Source organism: Sphaerodactylus townsendi, linkage group LG10, assembly GCF_021028975.2.
Source record: "Sphaerodactylus townsendi isolate TG3544 linkage group LG10, MPM_Stown_v2.3, whole genome shotgun sequence".
Classification (NCBI taxonomy): Eukaryota; Metazoa; Chordata; class Lepidosauria; order Squamata; family Sphaerodactylidae; genus Sphaerodactylus; species Sphaerodactylus townsendi.
Window position 1 is genome coordinate 66,390,507 of NC_059434.1, and position 21,480 is coordinate 66,411,986.

General features: G+C 42.4%; 1 protein-coding gene across 5 annotated transcripts in view; it reads right to left on the reverse strand.

Annotated features, from left to right (window-relative positions):
* Window positions 1–6,642: 6,642 nt before the first annotated feature.
* Window positions 6,643–21,480, reverse strand: part of NPNT (nephronectin) — a 69,206-nt gene continuing 54,368 nt past the window's right edge. For all 5 annotated transcript variants that reach the window (XM_048510043.1, XM_048510047.1, XM_048510046.1 and 2 more), the window contains 4 exons: window positions 16,088–16,183; window positions 15,325–15,423; window positions 11,302–11,558; window positions 6,643–7,325 (listed from right to left, as the gene is read on the reverse strand). In XM_048510043.1, coding sequence (XP_048366000.1) covers window positions 7,230–7,325; window positions 11,302–11,558; window positions 15,325–15,423; window positions 16,088–16,183 — 548 coding nt within the window. In that variant the 3' untranslated portion in view covers window positions 6,643–7,229. The remainder of the gene's footprint in view (window positions 7,326–11,301; window positions 11,559–15,324; window positions 15,424–16,087; window positions 16,184–21,480) is intronic.

Consider the following 21,480-nt stretch of genomic DNA (forward strand, 5'->3'; position numbering starts at 1 on the left):
AAAAGGTAGGACCTCCTCATCTCCCTGCACCATGGTGATCCCAACCGCAGCTGTCTGTGTCTGAGGCCACCCCTACATCCTCTGGCACCGAATTCCACATTTGAATCATTCATAGAAAAAGGAGTATTTTCTTCAATCTGTCTTAAATCTACTGACCATCAACTTCATTGGACACCCTCAGGAGAGGGGGAATTTTGAGAGAGGGGGAAAAAGTTATATGTAGACTTTCCCACATATAGTTTTATAAATCTACCTCATGTATCTATCACTTCTTGGCCTTTTGGCTAACATCAAGTGTAGTATATCATATACCCCTTAGCCATCTCTTTTCTAAACTGAAAAGTCCCAGATTTTTCAGTCTTTCCTCAAAGGAGAGGCGCTCTAATCCCTTAATCATCTTGGATGTTATTTTTACCCTTTCCCCCCAGTTGCTTAATGTCATTCTTGAGATACAGTGACCACAGCTGCACACAGTACCATTGTGAGTCTTTGCTTGCCTTCCTTTGCAAAGGCATTTCTCACATTAGCCAGAGATTCTCACTCCGTAAAGAATCCTCAAAGCTTTGTCACAGTTGTTTTATTAAAATCACTTCAAGTCTCCCCCTGCCCAATTTCCTGCTGTCTCTGTGTGTATTTTGGTAAACCAGACCCCCCCGCCCCCCTTCAGTTCCTCCCAAGACCAAACTGCATAATTCTGCAGCCTCAGCTGCATACCTCTTTCCAGCTCTAGCAGTAGGATGCCCCTGAGTCCAGAGGAAAGGTAGGCAGGCAGGCAGGTGTCCTGGGACCCAAACACCGGCTAGCCAAACTGCTTCTTGAACTCCACTGATGCATGCTTCTTCTCTGGGTGGTTCATAAGTTCTGGGCTCTTTCTCCTCGTCTTCTCTTGTGTCAACTGCCTCCCTCTCAGCCTCCTCAGCCCAAAGTAGCATATATAATTATTTTATCCCCATGTCAACCCTTTGAGGTAGCCTTCTATTAAGTGGCATGATGGCTCTGGTCACAGGGATTGGAAGAAGCAAGTTTCCCAGCTATCTGCAGAGGATGGGCAGATGGCTCTTGGTATGAAAATCAAACACAACATTCAGATTATGGCTGAATGGGCAGGGGGTGGGGTGGAGACTGCTGTATCAGGACCAAGCACCAAAGGTGAAGGATCTCTTTCTAGAAGAGTTGTTTGGAGGCAGGGCAGTAGAAGGTCTGCTGCTCCATAAGAGTGCCTGTGTGCATCCATCTATGGTCTACCAAAGCAAACAGAACTATAGCAACATGAGCCTCTAGAGCAGGGGTTACCAACATGATGCCCATGGTTGCCATGTCATACACTGACACCTTTTCTGGCAGCCCCCCAAATGTTTTTAAGATTTGGGTGGGGCCTGGTATGACTTTCCCCCAGCAAGGCTCCTGACTGACTGTTGATTTTGTTGCTTTGGCATAAGGATCTGCTCTGTGTTACTGAAGTTAAGCTGTGGCAATCTTATGATGCCACTGGACAATGTACTATGGGAACTGATTGAGAATTACTCATTTTATCTGTGAATCTTTGTTGTAAGAAGCCCTGCACCCAGCTTGGGGAAGGGCAGCCTATGAATCAAATTAAAAACAAAACAAATAAATCATTTTGCAGCTGGCTTCCCCTCCTGTGGCAGCCATTTTGTTACTGCACCCACCCTGCCATGTCAGAATTCCAGATGTGCCCACAGACTCAAAAAGGTTGGAGACTCCTATTGTAGAGCACTCTCCTCCAAAGTGTAAGTTAAACTTCTTATACTTGCAGAAGAGGGGTGTATATAATACTTGGAACCCAGGATTCCAAACGTCTTTGCAACATAGTGCTGTATGACTGGGTGCCTCTACACTGGATTACCATCTGCTTAATAACAAACTCCATTTAAAAGCTTTGTATTTTAGGTGTTATGAAACAAAAAGGAGCTACATCTATATGGTGTAATATTTGTGATTGCCCACACAATGCTGTGGCCAAGTGATGAACTGCTTGGAAGTCCAGAGGATGCTGTAGCCAAGGTACAGCTGAAACCCAGAATAATAAGGAAGAACTACTATATAATTTCCCCCTTTCAGAGATAAAATCTCTAGGGCTCATTCCGCACACGCAGAATAATGCACTTTCAAGCTGCTTTCACAACTGTTTTTGCCATTCCGCACAGCTTCAAAGAGCCCTGAAAGCAGCTTGAAAGTGCACTATTCTGCGTGTGCGGAATGAGCCTAAGTGGATATAATAGGACACTGAAGGTTCTCGCTGCACATAGGGTGCTGAGAGCATCTTAAACCATGCCATAAGTCACTAGTATAATGAACTTTGTTTCCACATGTGCTTTGTTTCCACACTCTCTACTTGCAGCAAATATGGCCTTTTGGCCTCTGTGTTTGGTTTAGGCTCTCAAGGAATCCAGCCTACAGAGTTAATGATGCACATCAAAGAACTATCGGATGGTGGTTTTTTTAACCCTTTTCTTTCTGAAGCCTACCTCTGTTAAAAATGGGACTGAGATTATGCCAGCTTTTCAAAATTCAGTTTATTTAATTCAGAGAATGGTTGCAACCTTAACAACCATGGATTTGTTACCTGAACTGTGTTCACTGTTACTCTTAAAAACAAACTGAAAACACCAACTGACAATCTCGATTGATGCCTGTATATTTACAGAGATATCTTTATTTTAAGTCAATTTGGGGAGTTACATTAACAGTTCTTTAAAAGTACATTACATTATGACCCAGTAAGGTGTCCTACAGTACGTTTGATAATGTATTCCATTTGAACTTAGTGCAATATAGTCTTGTTGGCACAACAAAATATTTTCTTTCTGAAGCAGCTGTTCCTGTCTTTTTTTCCTTTTGTGGCACTCGCTGGAGCTTTGCTGTGGGGTTTTACATTGTGTACAAACTAATATAAATGACCATATGCAACAGAAATCAACAAGGAAAGTATGATTCAAAATACCAAAATTGCTGCATATAAGAACTGCAATTTCACAATACACTTGCCATTGCAGTTCTTATATGCAGCAATGTTGGTATTTTGAACCATAATTTCCTTGGCTGTGGTGGGTTTTCCAGGCTGTGTGGCCGTGGTATAGTATAGTATTGCAGGTGGGGGTTTTCAGTCCATTTTTAAAGTTCTGGTAGCCAAGCTTTGCTAATTTTCAGACTACTGGCTACCAGGACTTTAAAAAATGGGCTGATAACCCCACCCACAATACAATGAACTGAACCACACCACTTGCATAGCAAGTTCCACCCAACACTTGCTGATTGGTTCCCCACCCTGGGACATGGACAATATACCCCACTACACTTTACCTTCTCACTAGACACAGTGTGAAACAGACTTCTCTCTGTGATACACCTCTGAAAATGCCAGCCACAGTGCAGGCAAAATGTTAGGAACAAGATTCGCCAGACCATGGCCACACAGCCCAGAAAACCCACCACAACCAGTTGAATCTGGCCGTGAAAGCCTTCAACAATACATCATACTTTCCTTGTTTTACATTGTGTATTCAGCATGATACAAAATGCATCTCCCTGCACCATTTCCCTGATCTTCAAAGCTGCCACATGGGACCACTAATTAGTTCTAAAAGATTTAAAGAGATCCTACTCAGTATCTCCCTTGTCATACCTAGTTTGGCCCTAAGACTACAATACAGAACATGAACTCCTGCTGGCAAGATCATTTGCCCTCTTGGGCCCAAAAAACACACACATTGTAATACTGCTAGTATATTATTAAGCCCATGAAAATGAAACAGGCCATCATCTGGAAAACACATGACTAGCTTCCTGTAATCATAAGGACTTTTGAATTTCATCCTTCCCGCAATCCAAACCAGTGGTCAAGGCTCAGTGAAGAGGCTCGGCTACTGTTTCTTAGTTCAACGATTTCAGAGATCCTACATTTTATGCAATGCACCACAACTGAAAAAAGGCAAATTTAACTTAACACATTACAAGAACCATCTATTCTAATAAAATATAGCTCATGCTTTGGCAAACACAAGACATCCTTTCCTTATGATCTTATAATTTTTCTTCAGGGGGAAACCTTATCGGTGAAGTAAACTACTTTTCTCACTTTGATATGATTCAAAATCAGATGTTGATGATGATCGATGATGGCGGGAAGAGTCAATAGTCTCATAGTCCAAGGCATATGGTAAGCATTTATGAGAATCTAAAGGAATCTGAAATTGTGGTTGATGTCACAGTGTCCATCAGACAGAAGACTGAGGAGGAATATGTTCTTTGATTTCAGTTATATACATTTTTGCAGATGATACATTGAGCTAACAGCACTCACATATTACTGGCTTAAATATGAAACAAAAGAGTCTGGGTCTAATATTTGAGCACAGTTCTGCAAGTGTCAATCACAACTAATTTTTAATGAAATCAAGAGGACTTCAGTCAGATGCAACTAAGTCAGTCAGATGCATTCAGTTGCTTTCAACAGAAATAAGTCATGACTAATTTTTGCAGGACGGTGCCCCACTGTCTTTAACCCACACAGCAAAATGTCAATATTGTGTCACTATGATAAATCAACATTAAACAGCAGCTATACTTTGAAAAAAAATCTTAAAAAATAAAGATGGTATTTGGTCAAAGAAACATATCTGATTAAAATGAAACTAAAAACTACTTTTACCATTTTAAATAGTGCCACAACCAGAGAGATTCAACATGCCTCAATTGAGTTGCATAATTTATCGTAACAAAACTTAATTGGATTGAAATCTTACAAAACCACACGTATGTAAGAAGAGGAACTCTGTGGGCAGCCACAGTTGTTTCTAACATTTCTACTACAGGCATTGGTCGAATCCCCACTTGAAATTTGCACGCAGATCCAAACCTGTTCATTGTGAAACTGTGTCCTCTTCATCGGAGTTTCTCCCTCCCCACTACAGTGAGCATACAGCAGACACACCCAGTTGCAGAACTCTTAGCAATCCCCACTACCAGGCGAGCTTGCTTCGCCAGTCTCCCCTGATTGGCTGACGTGCCTTGTTGGGGCGGGACCTTTTCCCACTGCGGAAATGTACATTGTAGGGGCGTGATCAAAAAAATCAGCATGTAAAAGTTTAACGTTTAATTGTTTCAACTGTGCAAACAGTGAATCGTTACCTGTGCAAACCATTAATGATTCAAAGTTACACGTTTGACTGTTTAACGTTTGCGTCCCCTTCTGCTGGTTGATCACAAAAGCGAGTAGAAATCAAGGGAAAGACTTCTTGTAGCCGCATCGCCAGCATGATTGGTTGCCTGAATTCTGCATCACACTCCAGGCTGGGAAACGAGTCAGGGTTTCACCCCTCCCCTCGAATCAGCTCTGAACCGTGTTAATGGGGTCTATGCCACTTGCAACCAGGTCCTGCCAGAATGCGGATTAACGGGGAGAACGAGCTCCAGAAATGGAATCTGCCACGCAAGCAATGGGGAGGTCATCCCTCAAACCTGGTTAGCTTGTGTTCTGAAACCTGGCTAAGACAGTAGTGGGGATTCGACCATTGGGTTGGCTGAAGAGGAAAACCACATTTGAAAAAGCAACCAAGAAATATGAGTCAAAACTTTAAACTCTCCTGCGGGCACTCTTATTATTTTTATCTTGGATAATAACAAGAAACCACTATGAAACTGATAAATACTGTCCCAATCATAAAATTATTAACTTTAAGAAGGGCCCATTGTTTCTGAGAAGCAGAGCATGGGCCATTACATAGTCATGTGACTACTGATTTCAACATCAACAGAAGTCCAGTCTTATCCTACTCATGCAGTTCAGATCATCCATGGAAGGACAGACCCAAGCAAGGAGAGGTAGTTGGGGCAACACAGCGATGTATCCAGACCAAAGCACCAGACCAATAGCCAATTACTCACTGCATGCTGTTCCCCACCATCACCCCGCTTGGTGTGAAAAGTCACACCAGAAGTGACTCACTTTCCCACAGAAAGTGAGAAGAATGCACGGTGCAAGAGGAAGCACACTGGGACAAGCAATCTTGCCTTGATGCCCCTCCTCTCTCGACGTGCCGCAAAGAGGAAGCGTGTCTGGACAAGATTTCTTGTCCCAATGTGCTTCCGGTCCCACCACACACCAGAGTGCTGGTAGGTAATTGGCTATACTCTGCCTAATGTAGGCCACCTTCAGAATGGCCAGTTCTTAATCCAAGTTAATTTATTTGCCTTTGATATCTACTGGGGAGCCACAGAGCTCTCCTTGCCATGTGGCTATTAAAAAAATTCTGTGAGGTTAAGATTTGCCTTGGATTCCAATCACGAGTGATTTTTCCCCATAAGACAGAAGATCACATTTTCCTCACCAATTCACAGCTGACTTGGTCCAGCAGGCTCGCTCTTATGTTCTTATGACTTATGGCAACCCCATAGGGTTTTCAAGGCAAGAGGTTTTTGATGAATAAACCAAAGTCAGCCTTTAGCTTGTCATCGCATTCATTTATACTGATGATCAGTGCCTTCGCAAGCATATAAAATAATGAGGTGGTTTAAGCGATAAAAAAACTAGCCATTAGCGGTTAGTGAACTGACCAAGAGGTTGTGACAAGATTATTCCCTGCACAGCTGTCGGTGTAGGTTTATGGGTCTTAGTCTAGATTGGGCATGCACAGCTGCCATTTATTTTGCATCTAGATTTCGTAAATACACAACACATATAAATACATTAATAATCATACACATTCATACAGAACACAGCACTACCAATATTAAGGGATGCAGTGCCTACTCTAGAGTAACTGCCTCTTGACAATAAGGAATAAATGCTATATATATATATAAACACTCCCTTCTTTAAAAATGAATGGCAGCAGAACACCCGAAGCTTACGTCTAAGCCTGAGTTAGTTTCAGTTGATGGAGGTGAACCAGTCCCATTGTATAGTCAAGAAAATGGAAAACACACTGATGCAACTGCCTGTTGTGCCAGGCTCCTTTTGTTGACACCTTCTTCTTCATGAAGGACACGGATATCCTTTACACATGGACAATGTGAACAGAAAAAACTGTTGATGGAAATACCCAATATTATTTTGCCATTTCAAAGAGAATCTGCATTACTCAGATGGAGGTTCAGTGGATCTCACAAAGCACACAAATGAGAGAAGTAGTCATCCGCCCACTGGCTCTCCCACTTAGGGGGCATGGGAAAATACAAGTGTGTCCTTTGCCAGTCGGCCTGTACCACTAGTGTTCTGGGGAACAATGGCCTCTCCTCAAGCTAACATCGTCCAAGCCGATCTCACCCGTTCTTCCTTTTCCTTTCTCACCTTTAAAAATGACCTGGAGGGGGGGGGGGAAACAAAGGGTTTAAAGATGGTAAGTGGTCACCATGAACAAGCAATATCACCAGAACTTTGAACCAAAATGGCAGCAGTGCTTCTGAAGAATCCCAGCAGACCTGTATTCTTGGCTTTCACCTAGGATGGCATGTGCACCTACAGTTTGAAATGAAACTTTAATGATTTCACATCTTCTTTCCTCCCCATAGTGAGTGTTCTTTATTTTTTCTGTAATTGTAGGAACATGCACACAAAAACTCAGGGATACAGAGAGTGTATCAGCTGATTCAAAATGCAGCCATTTTTGAGGAAACCTTTTCAAATTACTTGCCAAGTCCTCTTGTGCAGTACTCCTTTATTTATTTAAATTCATGGCTTTTGGGCAATGGATCAACACAATACGACCAGCAAACTTAAAGCTGCGTAAGACCAATAATCCATTTTCCTCATTGCCATGTGAATACAAAGATCTTCACAATAGCAATGAGTCTCCACATGGAGATTTCCTCCAAGATGTCATTTTCTGCCCATCACTCCCTAACCTCTCACCATCAGTCGGCTTTTTGCTCTACTATTCTTTTCCAGGAAGTATGTGTGTACCTACTACCAATCCTTTCTTTGTCAAAAAGCCCACCAGAGGTGAATATGGGAAAATGGCAAAAAGGCACCTTCCCATCCATGCTTTCCCAAACCCACTTTTATTATGAACTTCCAGGAAAGGCTGCACCAAAGCAGGTTTCAGGAAACCTGCAGAGGGGGAAATGGTCATGTAGAAGCCAAAATAAAAACCACTACAGCTGGAATGGATGGCCCAGATCCAATTATTCCCTTCTGCTTAGAGAGGAGTGGTGATATCCTTACACTTGCAAACTCAGTGAGATAGCTTTTTCCTCACAAGAATCTCAAATGGACCGCTCTTGAAGGCACAGATCTCATCAGACCCAGTAGTCTTAAGATTGCTGATTCTGTTAAAGTCCTTCAAATTTACTGTTGTATTGATTTTGCTATTGTTGCAATTATATTGATATTGTAGCCCCTTTCAAAAAATAATCACCCTCCCCCACAATGAAAGAGGCAAAGCAATTCCCTGGACCACACTCTGCTGAAGAAGGTGATCACATCGTAGAACTGATATTCTCTTCCTCATCCACACACATACACACATACTTCCTACTGTTGCTGCTGATGTAGTAGAAAGGATAGGCTTGTTATTCGATACTCCTGTATTAGACCTATCATTATTTCAATAGATGTAATATGGTACAAATGCTTATAGTTGAAATAAAGTTTTTAAAAGCCCTCCTGATTATCTGGGGAGGGTGGAAGTAGAATGGGGGTGGAGCCTGAAGCAAAGAATAATGCAGGGGCATTTGTTTTGTCTTCCCTGCGAAACAGGAGAAAAGGTCCCTCTTTGCCTGCTCTCACAAGCAGCAGAGATTATAGAATCTGCTGCTCAGTGAGTGTGATGGGGCAGAAAGGCATCCATAACTGAAGCTCTGCCCCAAATGGAATGTCCCTTCAGCATGGGGCAGAGTACCAGCCCAACAAACCCTGTATTAAAAATATAATGACTAACAGACAAATAAAAACTTAAAACTTAAGACGTACAAATGAAATCAACAGTATTACTAGGAAGAGGTAGAAAAATCTGACAGTAAAAAGAAACACACACACACACACTTATACACCTGAATTTGGCAGAGAATGGACAACCACCCACACGTCTTCTTGAAGAAAATAAAAGTATCATGGTAATGGTATACTTTTGCACACATATATACTTGGAATACTCAAAAGAGTATGTTTGTATTCTTAAATATAAGATTCTGCTTTTGTTAATGCTGCCTTATACCTAGCATCTGCTAACTAGTGAAATCTCTGATATATATTTCTAACAGTTTTCTTGGGAAGAATTTTTACTGTCAAACACATTTATTGTCATTTACGAAGTTTGGTTTTTAAATATATCTCCCTTTTGTTTGGTGGCAGGGGCATCTGGAGACATTCTGTTTCACTGAGACATTCACTTCCTTCAAAAAACTAATTATCCCCAACAGTAATCCCGTGGAAAGTCATTTCTAAAGCAAGATGGGAATGGTATTCATGAGAGGACAACACATGGCTTGCAGACAGCCACGTGTGCCTGTTAAAACTTATTTTAATCCCACATCCTTGCATGATTAAAAAATATTGAAAGCATTTAAAAGAATCCATAACAGTAAATGAATTTACCCCAACTCGAGCTCACCATAGAAACAATTGTCCCTTCTAATAGGTTATGCTTATCTTGCTTTGCCAATTCATTAAGCATTGAGATTGACCAATGCTTACTATAATGGGATCATTTAGTCATGAGATTGTTTAGTCTTGACTGAATCCTGTTTTCATATGTTAGCTATCGTGCAATGTAATGCCATGTAACACACCAAAGTCTTGGAATGCTGGACCTTCCAAGCATCCCATTGGAGTAAACCTTCCCTTGCTATATACACACATCTTCTATCTGTATCCATAAATTGTAGACAAACAACAAAGGAAGGTGGAACGGTCACTGTTAGGGGACTGGTGCCAGAGCAACTACCACGTGGAAGCCTCATTACCAGTGGAATAACTAAGGGAAGCCCAAGGATGCTGAAGCCCCAGGCGCCACTTCAGTAGATCACATGGGGTGTGTGTGTACATTTAGCGGGCTGCTCCCTTCCTCTTGAGCAACTGCAACCCACTCCCAAACTCTACATGGAGTTCAGGGGCAGGCATGCAGTTGAATGCTGAGCCTGGCCAGTGCTCAACTGGGTTCACCCCACCCTGAACTCCATGTGTAGTCTGGAAAGTGGGACAGGCACAGGTTTAAATTGCAGGTTTGCAGTTTGATGCTTGACCCAGCTAGGCTGAGCCCAGCATTGAGCTGACCTCTAGGTTTGGCTGGCTCCAACTTTATACTGCTGTCTCCACCCTCAAACTCCACCTCCAAAGGTCAGATGGAGCTTAGGGGGAGGCAGTAGTATAAAGCTGGAATCAGTCAGACTTAGCACTAAGTTTGACACTGGGCACAGCTCGGCTGGGTCAAGCTTTAAATAGCAGGCTCAAAGCCTGCAGTTTAAAGCTTGACCCAGTTGCGCCCAGTGTGGAACAAGCGCACTCTGCCCCTGAATTCCACATGGCAGTTGGGAGCAGGGCAAAGCACTGTGCTTGCCCTGAGCACCATTTTAGGGGGCTATGCCTAAAGCACCTGAAACCACTGCTTTGAATCAGCCGCCATGTCAGCAATGGGGAAACTTGACCAGTCTGTCCCCATGTGGAGAACACCCTTGATGCTCTTGAGGTGTTTCTCAACAAAATAAAGAATAAACTGTGGGTTTTTTTGTATTCTGCTTAGACATATAATTGCTATATCTGAAGGGGGTTAGTTAAGAGCAGGTAAATGGCACAAAGATAATAAAGTAGATCTTAGGATCCAGACAGAGTCTGATTTTTTTTGGAATGTGTTATTAAAAAGTGAAAAGTGATAACTTGAAGACATCTAAACTTCACCATCTGAAAATCATAAGTATTCGGAATCACTAGTCACTCTTAATCTAATCTACGCAGCAGTGGCATAGGAGGTTAAGAGCTCATGCATCTAATCTGGAGGAACCGGGTTTGATTCCCAGCTCTGCCGCCTGAGCTGTGGAGGCTTATCTGGGGAATTCAGATTAGCCTGTACACTCCCACACAAACCAGCTGGGTGACCTTGGGCTAGTCACAGCTTCTCGGAGCTCTCTCAGCCCCACCTACCTCACAGGGTATTTGTTGTGAGGGGGAAAGGGCAAGGAGATTGTAAGCCCCTTTGAGTCTCCTGCAGGAGAGAAAGGGGGGATATAAATCCAAACACTTCTTCTTCTTCTAATTATAGCTTAATAAATGACAATGGTACACAGGAACTAAATTGTACCAATGCTCTATCTTCTCCATATCCTGCTTCTCAGTACTGTACTTACACTTTTGATGCCAGATCCTTGGAAAGTAATCTGTGTTTGTCTCCAGCCATGACCACTGTTCCTCCCCCAAACTGCTGTTCCATGAGCGCCGAGCTTTCTCACAAAGACTTGAAGCAATCCAGAATGCAGTCCAGACACTTTATGCCTGAAGGACAGGCACAGATTCCCTGAATGAGCTAAATGGCCCAGAGGAAGGATCAAGCGTGCCACGCGTCCTGCCTTGCCTTTGGGCTCTGAGACGGATAAATACTGTCCACCTGTTAAAAACAGAAAATAGCTATTTCAGAATCATTCTTAGCATGTTCCTTTAGTTAAAACGTGGAATTGATCACTGGGAGTCTGAATGTCATTTTTTACTTTGCCTTCTGCAGGGTTGGAAATGATTCATTGACATAGGAGTTGTAACATATACAAGCACTGCAGTCAATGGAATGCTCAGAGCCCAAAGTGTTAATTTAGAACTCCACAGCATTGGCTTTGAGACCTGTACAGCATTATACAGCTGGAGGACAGAGTTCTAAAAAAAAGGGGGGGAGGGGTTTCTGTTGTGAGAGCCAGGGTGAACAGTAGCTCAGAAGTAGCTCTGTTCTCTGGAAGCAGAGAGCCAGTGAGCTGTGCTTCTCTGAATTAAGTGCCAGGAAGGGCAGAATTCAGTAAAGGAATCTGTACCAGAGTTTATGGAGTTAAACATAATACAGTAGCACTGATTAATCACACTGGTGGCTTGGTTATTTTTTTTTCTCTGTGGAGAACCCCACTCAGATCTGAAGCAGTAAAGCTTCTGAGAGATGGGTTGTTATATACAGAGGATTGGAGCTTCCTCAGGGAGAGAACCCACCCTTCTATGATAACCATTGTGTAAGAGAGACACTCTAAGGGAGAGTTTGTCTTAGTGTTAGTGTCCAAAGAATTGTGTGTGTGTAGTACTTACCTGAGGGTAAAAAGTAAGATTTTTAGGAAAAGGGCTAGACAGCCAAACCGAACTCCATAACAACTATACTGAAGTAACAGATTTATTTTGTCTAGTGTCAAAGTGACAGTATCATCAGGAAGGCACAAAGATAGTGAGTGCCTTGTCTGTAATTTGTATCAACTGAAAAAAATGTACTAAACAAAATCTGGTACATAGTAGTCTCTCTAAAACCAGTGTCCTTTTCTTTCTCCTTAATACTTTGCTAGTTTATCTCTTTTAACTTTGCTCCTGTAAATAAAATATTTCAATGTATGGTTTCAACTTTACAAGCCTCTGGCAGCATTTCTTTATTTAGTTTGTGACAGAAAGACAACAGGTTATTTTAGTTTTCTTTCAGAGATGCTGCCCTGCCTAACAGACAAGTGCCCTGGAAGAGCAGCTAGAGACTATTTAGATGACTTGTTTGAAAAAAATATACGTGGGAAAACTGTAAGAGAAATATAAACTCTTAAACATCCCTTTCATGTTACTAAAAAAATTGTTTTATTCGGACAATAAAAAGTTGCTCAGTCAGAGCTGTTCTGTTAGAGATTTTGGAGGGAAAATTTTCCCTCAGGGCACAGGCAGCTGGGGAATGCTTGTGTGTGTGAGAAGCATGGCCCCGTTCTTTTTCTGAGGAGACTAGGGGGTGCCTAATTATAGGAGTCATCTTCTGTGGCTTAAAATGTATACATATCAGTTGTTACGAGATGCAAAATACAACAACATCAAGATATATTGCCTGTACTTTATCTACCCAGATAGCTTTCTCACCAACCTTGGCCATAACTCAATGTGCACAGGATTACAGCTCATGGTTTTTAAAACTTTAAAAATATTTAAAACTTTAAAAAGACCGTGCATGCAAAACAAACAAAAAAAATCCCAAATCCCACAAACATGGAATAAGGCACCAACTCTTTCCAGTGCCCCTGCTCACTGCCATGTTAGACTGGTGCCAAACATGTGGGACTTATTCAAAGTCATTCATGTGTCTCTTCCTTTCTTGGAAGTTATCTGCTCCAAAGCCATCAGCTGCTAAATAAAAAACAGAAGACTGGCACCACTTGGAACAGCCAAAAATCAAAAGGGTATGTAAAACCAATAAGCTTTTTGACTGGTCTTTTCATGTACAAAATCAAAACATTGATAAGTGGTATCTTCAAGTTTTATAAACATCACATTGCTACATTAATGAGGATTTCTTTATTTTCAACTCATTTTATTAGGTGTTCTGAAGACAGAAAAATACCCAAGAGGAAATATAATTTTTATATGAAAAGAAAAAAACACACACAAAAAGCTGTTGCTCCAATCTAGCAAGAGAAGTATAGAACAGTATTTGGCATGCACTGCCAATGTGTATCTAGATGTACATCTTCATTTCAAATCAAAAATATTCTCTGACCCTATTAAACTGACTAGATGTGCCTCTTGATATAAATGAGGTTAAACATTCAGATCCAGAAATGCCAGATGTTTTCACAACTAACTGCTCTTGACTACAGCTGTTTAAGGGTCTGCATCTTTCAAGACAAAAATGTATTACTCCATTACATTAGTGTTAGCACAAAGGGAAGAATTCACTGTAGGATAGCAGAGCAGAAGAAATCAATGTGCAAAGAACTCATTTTTAGACTGAATTTCTACATATTGTCAAGACACCTCTAAAAACATAAGAACATAAGAAAGACTGATAGACTGACCCCTGTAGCGTGTAGTGAAGTTTGGATTTTTTTGCCCTTATGTGCATCACTTTACATTTTGCTACATTGAACTGCATTTGCCATTTCTTAGCCCACTCCCCTAATTTATAAAGGTCCGCTTGGAGCTCTTCGCAATCCTTTGTAGTTCTCACCACTCTACATAATTTGGTATCATCCGCAAACTTGAATTTGAAGCTATTTATGAATAGATTAAAGAGCACTGGTCCCAAAACGGATACTTGTATTACCACTTTTACTGCTCTCCATTGTATAGCTATCCATTTACACCCACTCTTTGCTTCCTGTTTCTCAACCAGTTTTTAATCCATAGGAGGTCTTCCCCTCTTATTCCTTGATTGCTGAGTTTTCTCAATAGTCTCTGATGAGGAACTTTGTCAAAAGCCTTTTGAAAATCCAAGTAGACAATGTCCACTGGTTCCCCCTTATCCACATGCCTGTTTACACCCTCAAAGTACTCTAGTAAGTTTGTAAGGCAGGACTTGCCTCTGCAAAAGCCATGCTGACTCTTCCTCAGCTTTTCTACATGTTTTATAATGTTATCTTTAATTATAGATTCTATAAATTTACCAGGAACAGATGCCAATGATTGGCCTGTAATTTCCTGGGTCCCCCCAGATCCTTTCTTAAACATTGGTGTGACATTGGCCATCTTCCAGTCTTCAGGGATGGAGGCTGATTTCAGGGATAAGTTGCATATTAAAGTGAGAACATCAGCAATTTCATGTTTGAGCTCCTTAAGAACTCTTGGGTGAATACCATCTGGGCCAGGAGATTTGGTAGCACTTAGTTTATCAATGGCTGCCAGAACTTCTTCCTTGTCTACCACTATCTTCGCTAGTTCCTCAGATTTGCCTCCTAAGCAGCTTGGTTCAGGTGCAGGAATTTTCCTCACCTCCTCTTGGGTAAAAGACAGATGCAAAGAATTCATTCAGGTTCTCTGCAATCTCCCTGTCATCCTTTAGCAAACCTTTTGTTCCTTCGTCATCTAACAGGCCTAAATCGCCTCCCTGAAGCTGGCTTTCCTACTTCTTTGATGCAAATTTTTGAAGAAACTGTTTAAGTTGCTGAGCTTCTGATGTTCCGCACGCATTTTTTTTGTCTCCCTTGGCAGCTGCTAACTCCTACCCGACGATTGTGTCTCCTCCTCTCGGGGAGCATGTTTTTTTCCATCTGAGGAGGCGAAAAGCAGATTATACTTTTTTAAAAATTCTCTGACCCTATTACAAATAATACAAATAATGCATACAAATAAAAAACAAGACATTGTAAATAAAAACTAAGGCGCCAAGATCTCTTAAATTCCAAATTAAAAATCTCATTAGGCTCTAATAAAATTCACAATACCTGAGACATCTTTAACAGGTTCCCAATGCAAATCATCACGTTTCTCCTTCATCCATCCACAAAGGCCATTATCAAAATTACAGCTGTGAACAAAGACACCTGAAAGGAAGATATTGAAGGTCAAAATGGACAAAGGACTCAACTGCTGTGGCTGTTGAACATGTCAACAGCAAACAGGTAGACTGAAATGTATAACATTTCAAAAATATTTTTTTAACTAATTAAATTTTCAAGAAAAGGGGGTTAAGTATAGCACCCCTTCACCAGTTACTGTAGACAGGTTCGTACTTTAATAGGCAAACAGAATTGCTGCACAAATACTTAACATTCAAATATGCTGCCCACACGTTAGGAAACAGCCTCACTTCCAGCTGACTTATTCCCTGCTGAGTGATCTTATCCTTAATACAGTTTAGTAAGACATGAGTAAAAACTTTATGTATTAGAGGTAGGATGTGAGTGCATACTTTTATTGTGTCTTCCTCACCCCACCCCACCGCCTCCAGTATTCATTGAAGCCATTCTTTGGCAATAAGGGATAGATAAGTCAAATATGTATCAGCATTAAAGTAGGTGTATGCTCATTCTCGTGTGAAAATACCCTCAAAGTTTTAGACAGTGTGGCAGAACATTTCAGGCATGTTAACCACAGCATCAGCATCAACATAAACATGTAATGGTCACAGAAGATTTTTTTAAAAGAATAGCAAAAAAATCTAGTGGTCACAAAAATAATTCCCAACATGAGAAACCTCGTAACTACCTGGATCATCGTTGGCCTCATCCTCATCAGCACTCGCCCCTCTTTCAATTTCAAACATTTCAAAAAGATTATTACTCACTCCAGGCTGACGTGGGACTGGGAGAGGGAGGAAAGCAATTGGAAAGAAATGAATGAGGTAGATAAGGCAATAGGACAATGACTAATTTTATCTTTAATAAAATGTGGAGGAAAAAGCTTCCGGCATTATGCTTCTGAAAAATGCAATATATTTTATGACATTTGATGTGTAGCTTCATAACCATCCCATTTCAATAATTTATGCAGTAACATTTATCAGGTTTCCTCCGAAGGTAAATTTTAAAGAAGTCTGAAAAAAAAAGACTTCAGCTGCTTCTATGGACATGTTAGCCGTAGTTTCAGAGGTGGGATCCAACCAGTTCTCACCACTTCTCTAGAAGTGGTTACTAATTTTTTCTGAGTGCCGAGAAGGGGTTACTAAAGCAACCTCTCTGCCCAACAGGGACTGGAGGTGTGTGTGTGCGGCGGCGCCGCCACTGTTTGAATCCCACCATCGGAACCTGTTATTAAAATGTTTGGATCCCACCACTGTGTAGTTGTATTACATTTCACGATCTAAGAAAAGCCAAGAAGTCTAAAGATTCCTCTAACTTTTAAAGAGGTAGACTACCTTGACTGGGCATGAGCTTTTGTAGGCAAAAAGCCCACACTCAGCCTCAATTTCAAATGCACATCATTCACGTGATTTCTGGTCTGGTTGCCATTGGAAAATCTTGCACTGTGATTGCCTGTTGCCCTGGCTTCTGCCTGGCTCCTTTTGTTTATGCACTAAAATATGTGATGAAAAACTCCCGTTTTCTCTGGGCATTTAATTAACTAAGTCACAGCGGGCTGCTCCTTCCAAGATATTCTAGCTCCCTACCCAATTGCTCAATACAAAGTAAACTTACTCCTGGTCTTCAGTGTTCTGGCCAATTAACACAAAAGCACTGGGAATGCTCACCTTTTATTAAGAAGAAAATAAACTAACTTCAATTATAAAGGAGTTGGTTGTTATGAGTTTTCCAGGCTGTGTGGCCAGTATCTGGTGGTTTCAGTTCTTAACATTTTGCCTGCATCTGTGACTGGCATCCTCAGTGGCATGTTACAGCAAGAAGTGTTTTGCTCCATGGCACACAGCCTCTGAAGATAACAGCCATAGATGTGGGTGAAACATTAGGAACTACAAAAACCAGCCACAATACCGAAAAACCCACAACAATCAGTGGTTTCCAGCTGTGAAAACCATTCAAAATACATTGCAGAAGAGTTATTTGTTTCATTTATAGCCCACTTTTCTCATTGAAACTCAACAGAGATGACAAAATATTTTAAAAATGAAATCACACAGCACAAGCCATCTAATAAACAATATTACAGAACTAGGGTTACAGAGTTAGAAATTGTGCTGACAGAAAACTAAGGTATGACCTACTATAAGTAATGCAGGAAGTAGATTAGAAAGATAAGGAAGATCACACTAAACACATTGCAATAGACTACAATCCTTTTAGAAATGCCCCCCCCCCCCAACCCTTCTGCTTTACATATTTTGTAAAATGATAGAATTGTCATAGCCTTCCTACCTTCCGCAGGCAGGCTGCTTCATTCGATGGAAGCTGCTGCAGAGAATGCTCAGGTATAGGCAGTTTCTGATTTTACCTTTTTGAGGTTGGCACCCTAAGATGAATGAAGCTGTCATGAAACAGCACAATGGGAGAAATGGTCCTAATAGTTTGTGGGTCCATGGCATACCTTCACTATAACCAATAACTGATTAGTAACTGACTGCAGAACTGGTGTGAGAAATCCGTTCTGCTTCGCTCTTGCTAGTAAATGAGTTGCAACATTCCACACCAACTGGAGTTTCCAAGCTGAATTCAAGATCAAAACCCATATAGTTTGCATCAAAACAGTCCATCCTCAAAGCTACCGTGAAATGGTTCTACAAGGTCAAATTGGTCAGATGAAGGTAGGGAACCATCTGCTAGGTTAAATGAAGACGGAGGCATTTTTTGCAGGTGCATTAACATGCTTCTCCATTAATAATGCTGCGCCCAGTATAACCAATAAACTGAGTCAGAAAATACCGGATGTATCACATTAAATATGGGAAACATGATATCCTTCAAGATCTCGGCCTTCCCAACTACCATCACTTCTATCTTGCCAGATTCAGATTCAGTTTCTTCATCTTAAGCCACTTAACCGCAGTACCAAGTTCAGGAACTCTGAAGGCTAACTGAGGGGCTCACATATAGAATGTAAGAACTTTCATCAGCATATTGGACAGAAAACCCACCTAGGCCCAAAGAGAGCAAACGATTTCGCCCATGTTGAGGCATAGAGGCCAAGAGCAGCAGTACCAAGAGCAGGTGCATTCTGATCTGGGAGGAATCTGGCTCTGATTCCCTGCGCCCAAGAGTTGAGCTGTGGAGGCCATCCAGGGAATCCAGATCACCGCAGCCCACACTCCCACACACGCCAGCCAGGTGACCTTCTGCTAGTCACAGTTTTTCGGAGCTCTCTCAGCCCCACCCACCTCACAGGGTGTTTGTTGTGAGGGGGGAAGGGCAAGGAGATTGTAAGCCCCTTTGAGTCTCCTACAGGAGAGAAAGGGGGGATATAAATCTAAACTCTTCTCTTCTTATTAAAAAAAGGCAAATAGCAAGATAAGATGATATCCATGACATAGTGAAAGGAATTTTTTGCCACAGAGTTTCTGCCAATTCTTAATGCTACTGTTGTACAGCCAAGTACTCCAGGAATCACCAGAAGCTCTAATGTAGGATTACCATGCTGTCAAGGCCTTGTTTTTCTTTGTATTTTCTCTCTCTAGGATAATGGAACCCTCTCCCTCTCTAGTTCTGAAGTTTCTGACCTCTGATCAGGAAAACATCGATACAGAAGGGCCACAATTATCTGGAGGTCTCCTGCCATAAATAGGCAAATGGGAACCCTTTATCTGACTCTTCTCTAAATTATTTTATTGGACATCTATTCTCACTTAGTGACCTCTTGTATGCATCAATTCACTAATGTGGATCAAGATATTTTCTCTGTGCAACCATATGGCTCAAAAATGGGACTCTGTCAAGAAACTGGTTACACTAAGAGGCTTTTTTGTGTTCAGCCATCCTTAGAAGGCTGTTCTACCATATTACCTAGCACCAAATTTAGCAGACAAATATATAAATTTGCTGGTGAAGAACAGCTGTAAGCTGTAGCTAAATGGATTACTGCATTTGTTACAGCTGTCTTCAAAAATTCCTCTTCCAGACACCAAAAGACGTCTAGCACATCATTAGTGACAGTAGCCGTGCATTTCAGATTTGTTGTGGTCTGCAGATATTAAAGCTTTGAGAATATTTGGGGCTTTGTTTAACCACCTGTACTGAGAAAGTAAACCTAAATAAAATTGCAGTGCAAATGTTTGAAGCAAAACCTAGAGATTATCTATGAGCGTTGCATGAAAAAACATTTGATATGACATCCCATCCCAAAGAAATAGGGTTCTTTTTTTTTGCTCCAACTAATATTAATGCGAGCAGATCTTTGCTATCTCTGAAACATTTTAACAATAGGCTGTTAATAGGCGGGTTGTTCATACAATATGACAGGTACAAGGAAAGGCTGTGTGTGTATATGTGCATAGGAAAGAACACTTAACAAAACTTCTGCTAAGTTAAAAGTAGCTTAAGAAAACAAAAGATTACCCCCTTTTCCAAAGACCACAAATGAAACTTCAAAATTCTAACTGCCATATTGTCAGGTTCCAGCCTGCGGTTTCTTCCTGCTAGGAGTACTAGTCCTACCAACAGGGTGTGGCAGAGGTGGTAGCCATCAGTAACATTATGATGTCACCGTCTCCAGAAATGACATTAGGCCTCTTGGCTAGCCTCGGGATCGACATCGAAAGAGGCTCCCCAGTGGTACGGGGAGGCCTGTGAAAATGTGACAGTCTTCCTGCCGCTGATGCCCCACGAAGCCGAGCAATGGACTTACGCCAGCCAAAAGTCTGCACTAAGTCAGGATTTATAGGGCGGCGAAAGCAACAACCAACAAACACTGGTATTGATGTTTAGATTAATGTCAGGCCCTTTTCTAGTCGCATCGCATGCCGCGCCAAAGCGCAGTGGAGACATTATTGGTGACACTGCCACTGAATCTTGCACTGCATCCAACCACTGGAGGTGGGCGGCAGCAGCTGCATGGCAGCGGTTTTGCCCTCTGCCAGGGTAAGTGCCCCAGAGAGGGTGAATCCACCAGTGCAGCCGCCCCACTGCTCCAACGGGTGAATTTCCCCCTCCCATTGGGATGGAGTCTCTGGAAATTCTATGATACTAGACCAGGGGTCGGGCACCCGCGGCTCGCGAGCCGCAAGCAGCTCTTCGCTGCTTCTCGTGTGGCTCCCGGGCAGAAAGGCAGCTTGCGCTGCGCTGCCAGAGCAAGCATAAGCGAGCGGGCGAGCAAGTGAGCGAAGGTGCTGCAAGCGGAAGCGGCGTACAGCCGAGCGAACAAGTTTGCAATACAAGCTTGTTGAGCCAGTTTGTGCGAGGTTGAGCGAGTGGGAGCGGTTTAAGGGCGAGTAAACGAGCAGCGAGGCAGGTAAGGCAAGTGCGCGAGGTCCAACATATAGCGCTGGCGGGCGGTGGTAGTGGGCAAGCGAGCCGGGGAAGTAACAAGCGCGCCGTGGCGAAGTGGGTGAGGGCGATATGCGAGTGGGCGGAGGAGTGAGTGGGGGAGCGGGCGAGCAAGTGAGCGGGGGGGCAAGCAAGCGAGCAGGGGGCGGGGCGGGCGCTATTATGTACGAGCTTGTTTCAAACAGTCGTTTGGAGCGCGTTATATGAAAGGATGTGTTTGCGCAGGCCAGCGCGCTATTGAGCATTGCGGCAGGCTGGTTGCGAACAAGCGAGCGAGGCAAACAGGCGAGCGGAGCGGGGGCGAGGGCAAGCAAGTGGGCAAGTGAGCAGGGGGGCAAGCAAGTGAGCTGGTTGCGGGCAAGTGAGCGGTGGAGAAGCGCGCGAGCTGCTGCCATAGCCGGCCACGCGCGGGCAAGCAAGCGCATGGCTCCAAGTGTATGCCAGCCAAATGGCTCTTTGAGTATGGTTCCCGACCCTAACTCGTACCAGACCATCAATAGTTATCTGGAAATCAGTTTAAGCTAATGACCCCAATCAAAGGCCGAAAAGCGAGTGGCAGAAGACTTCTGGGGAGATATTTGTCATAAAAATATACGCCAGGCAACTAATATTGAAGCCAAGTATCTTGAGAGGATACCATTAGGACCTAGGTATCCTTTGGAATTACAGTTAATCCCCAGACTACAGAGATCAGTTATCTTGGAGAAAATGGAGGCCTTGGAAGGCATTCCC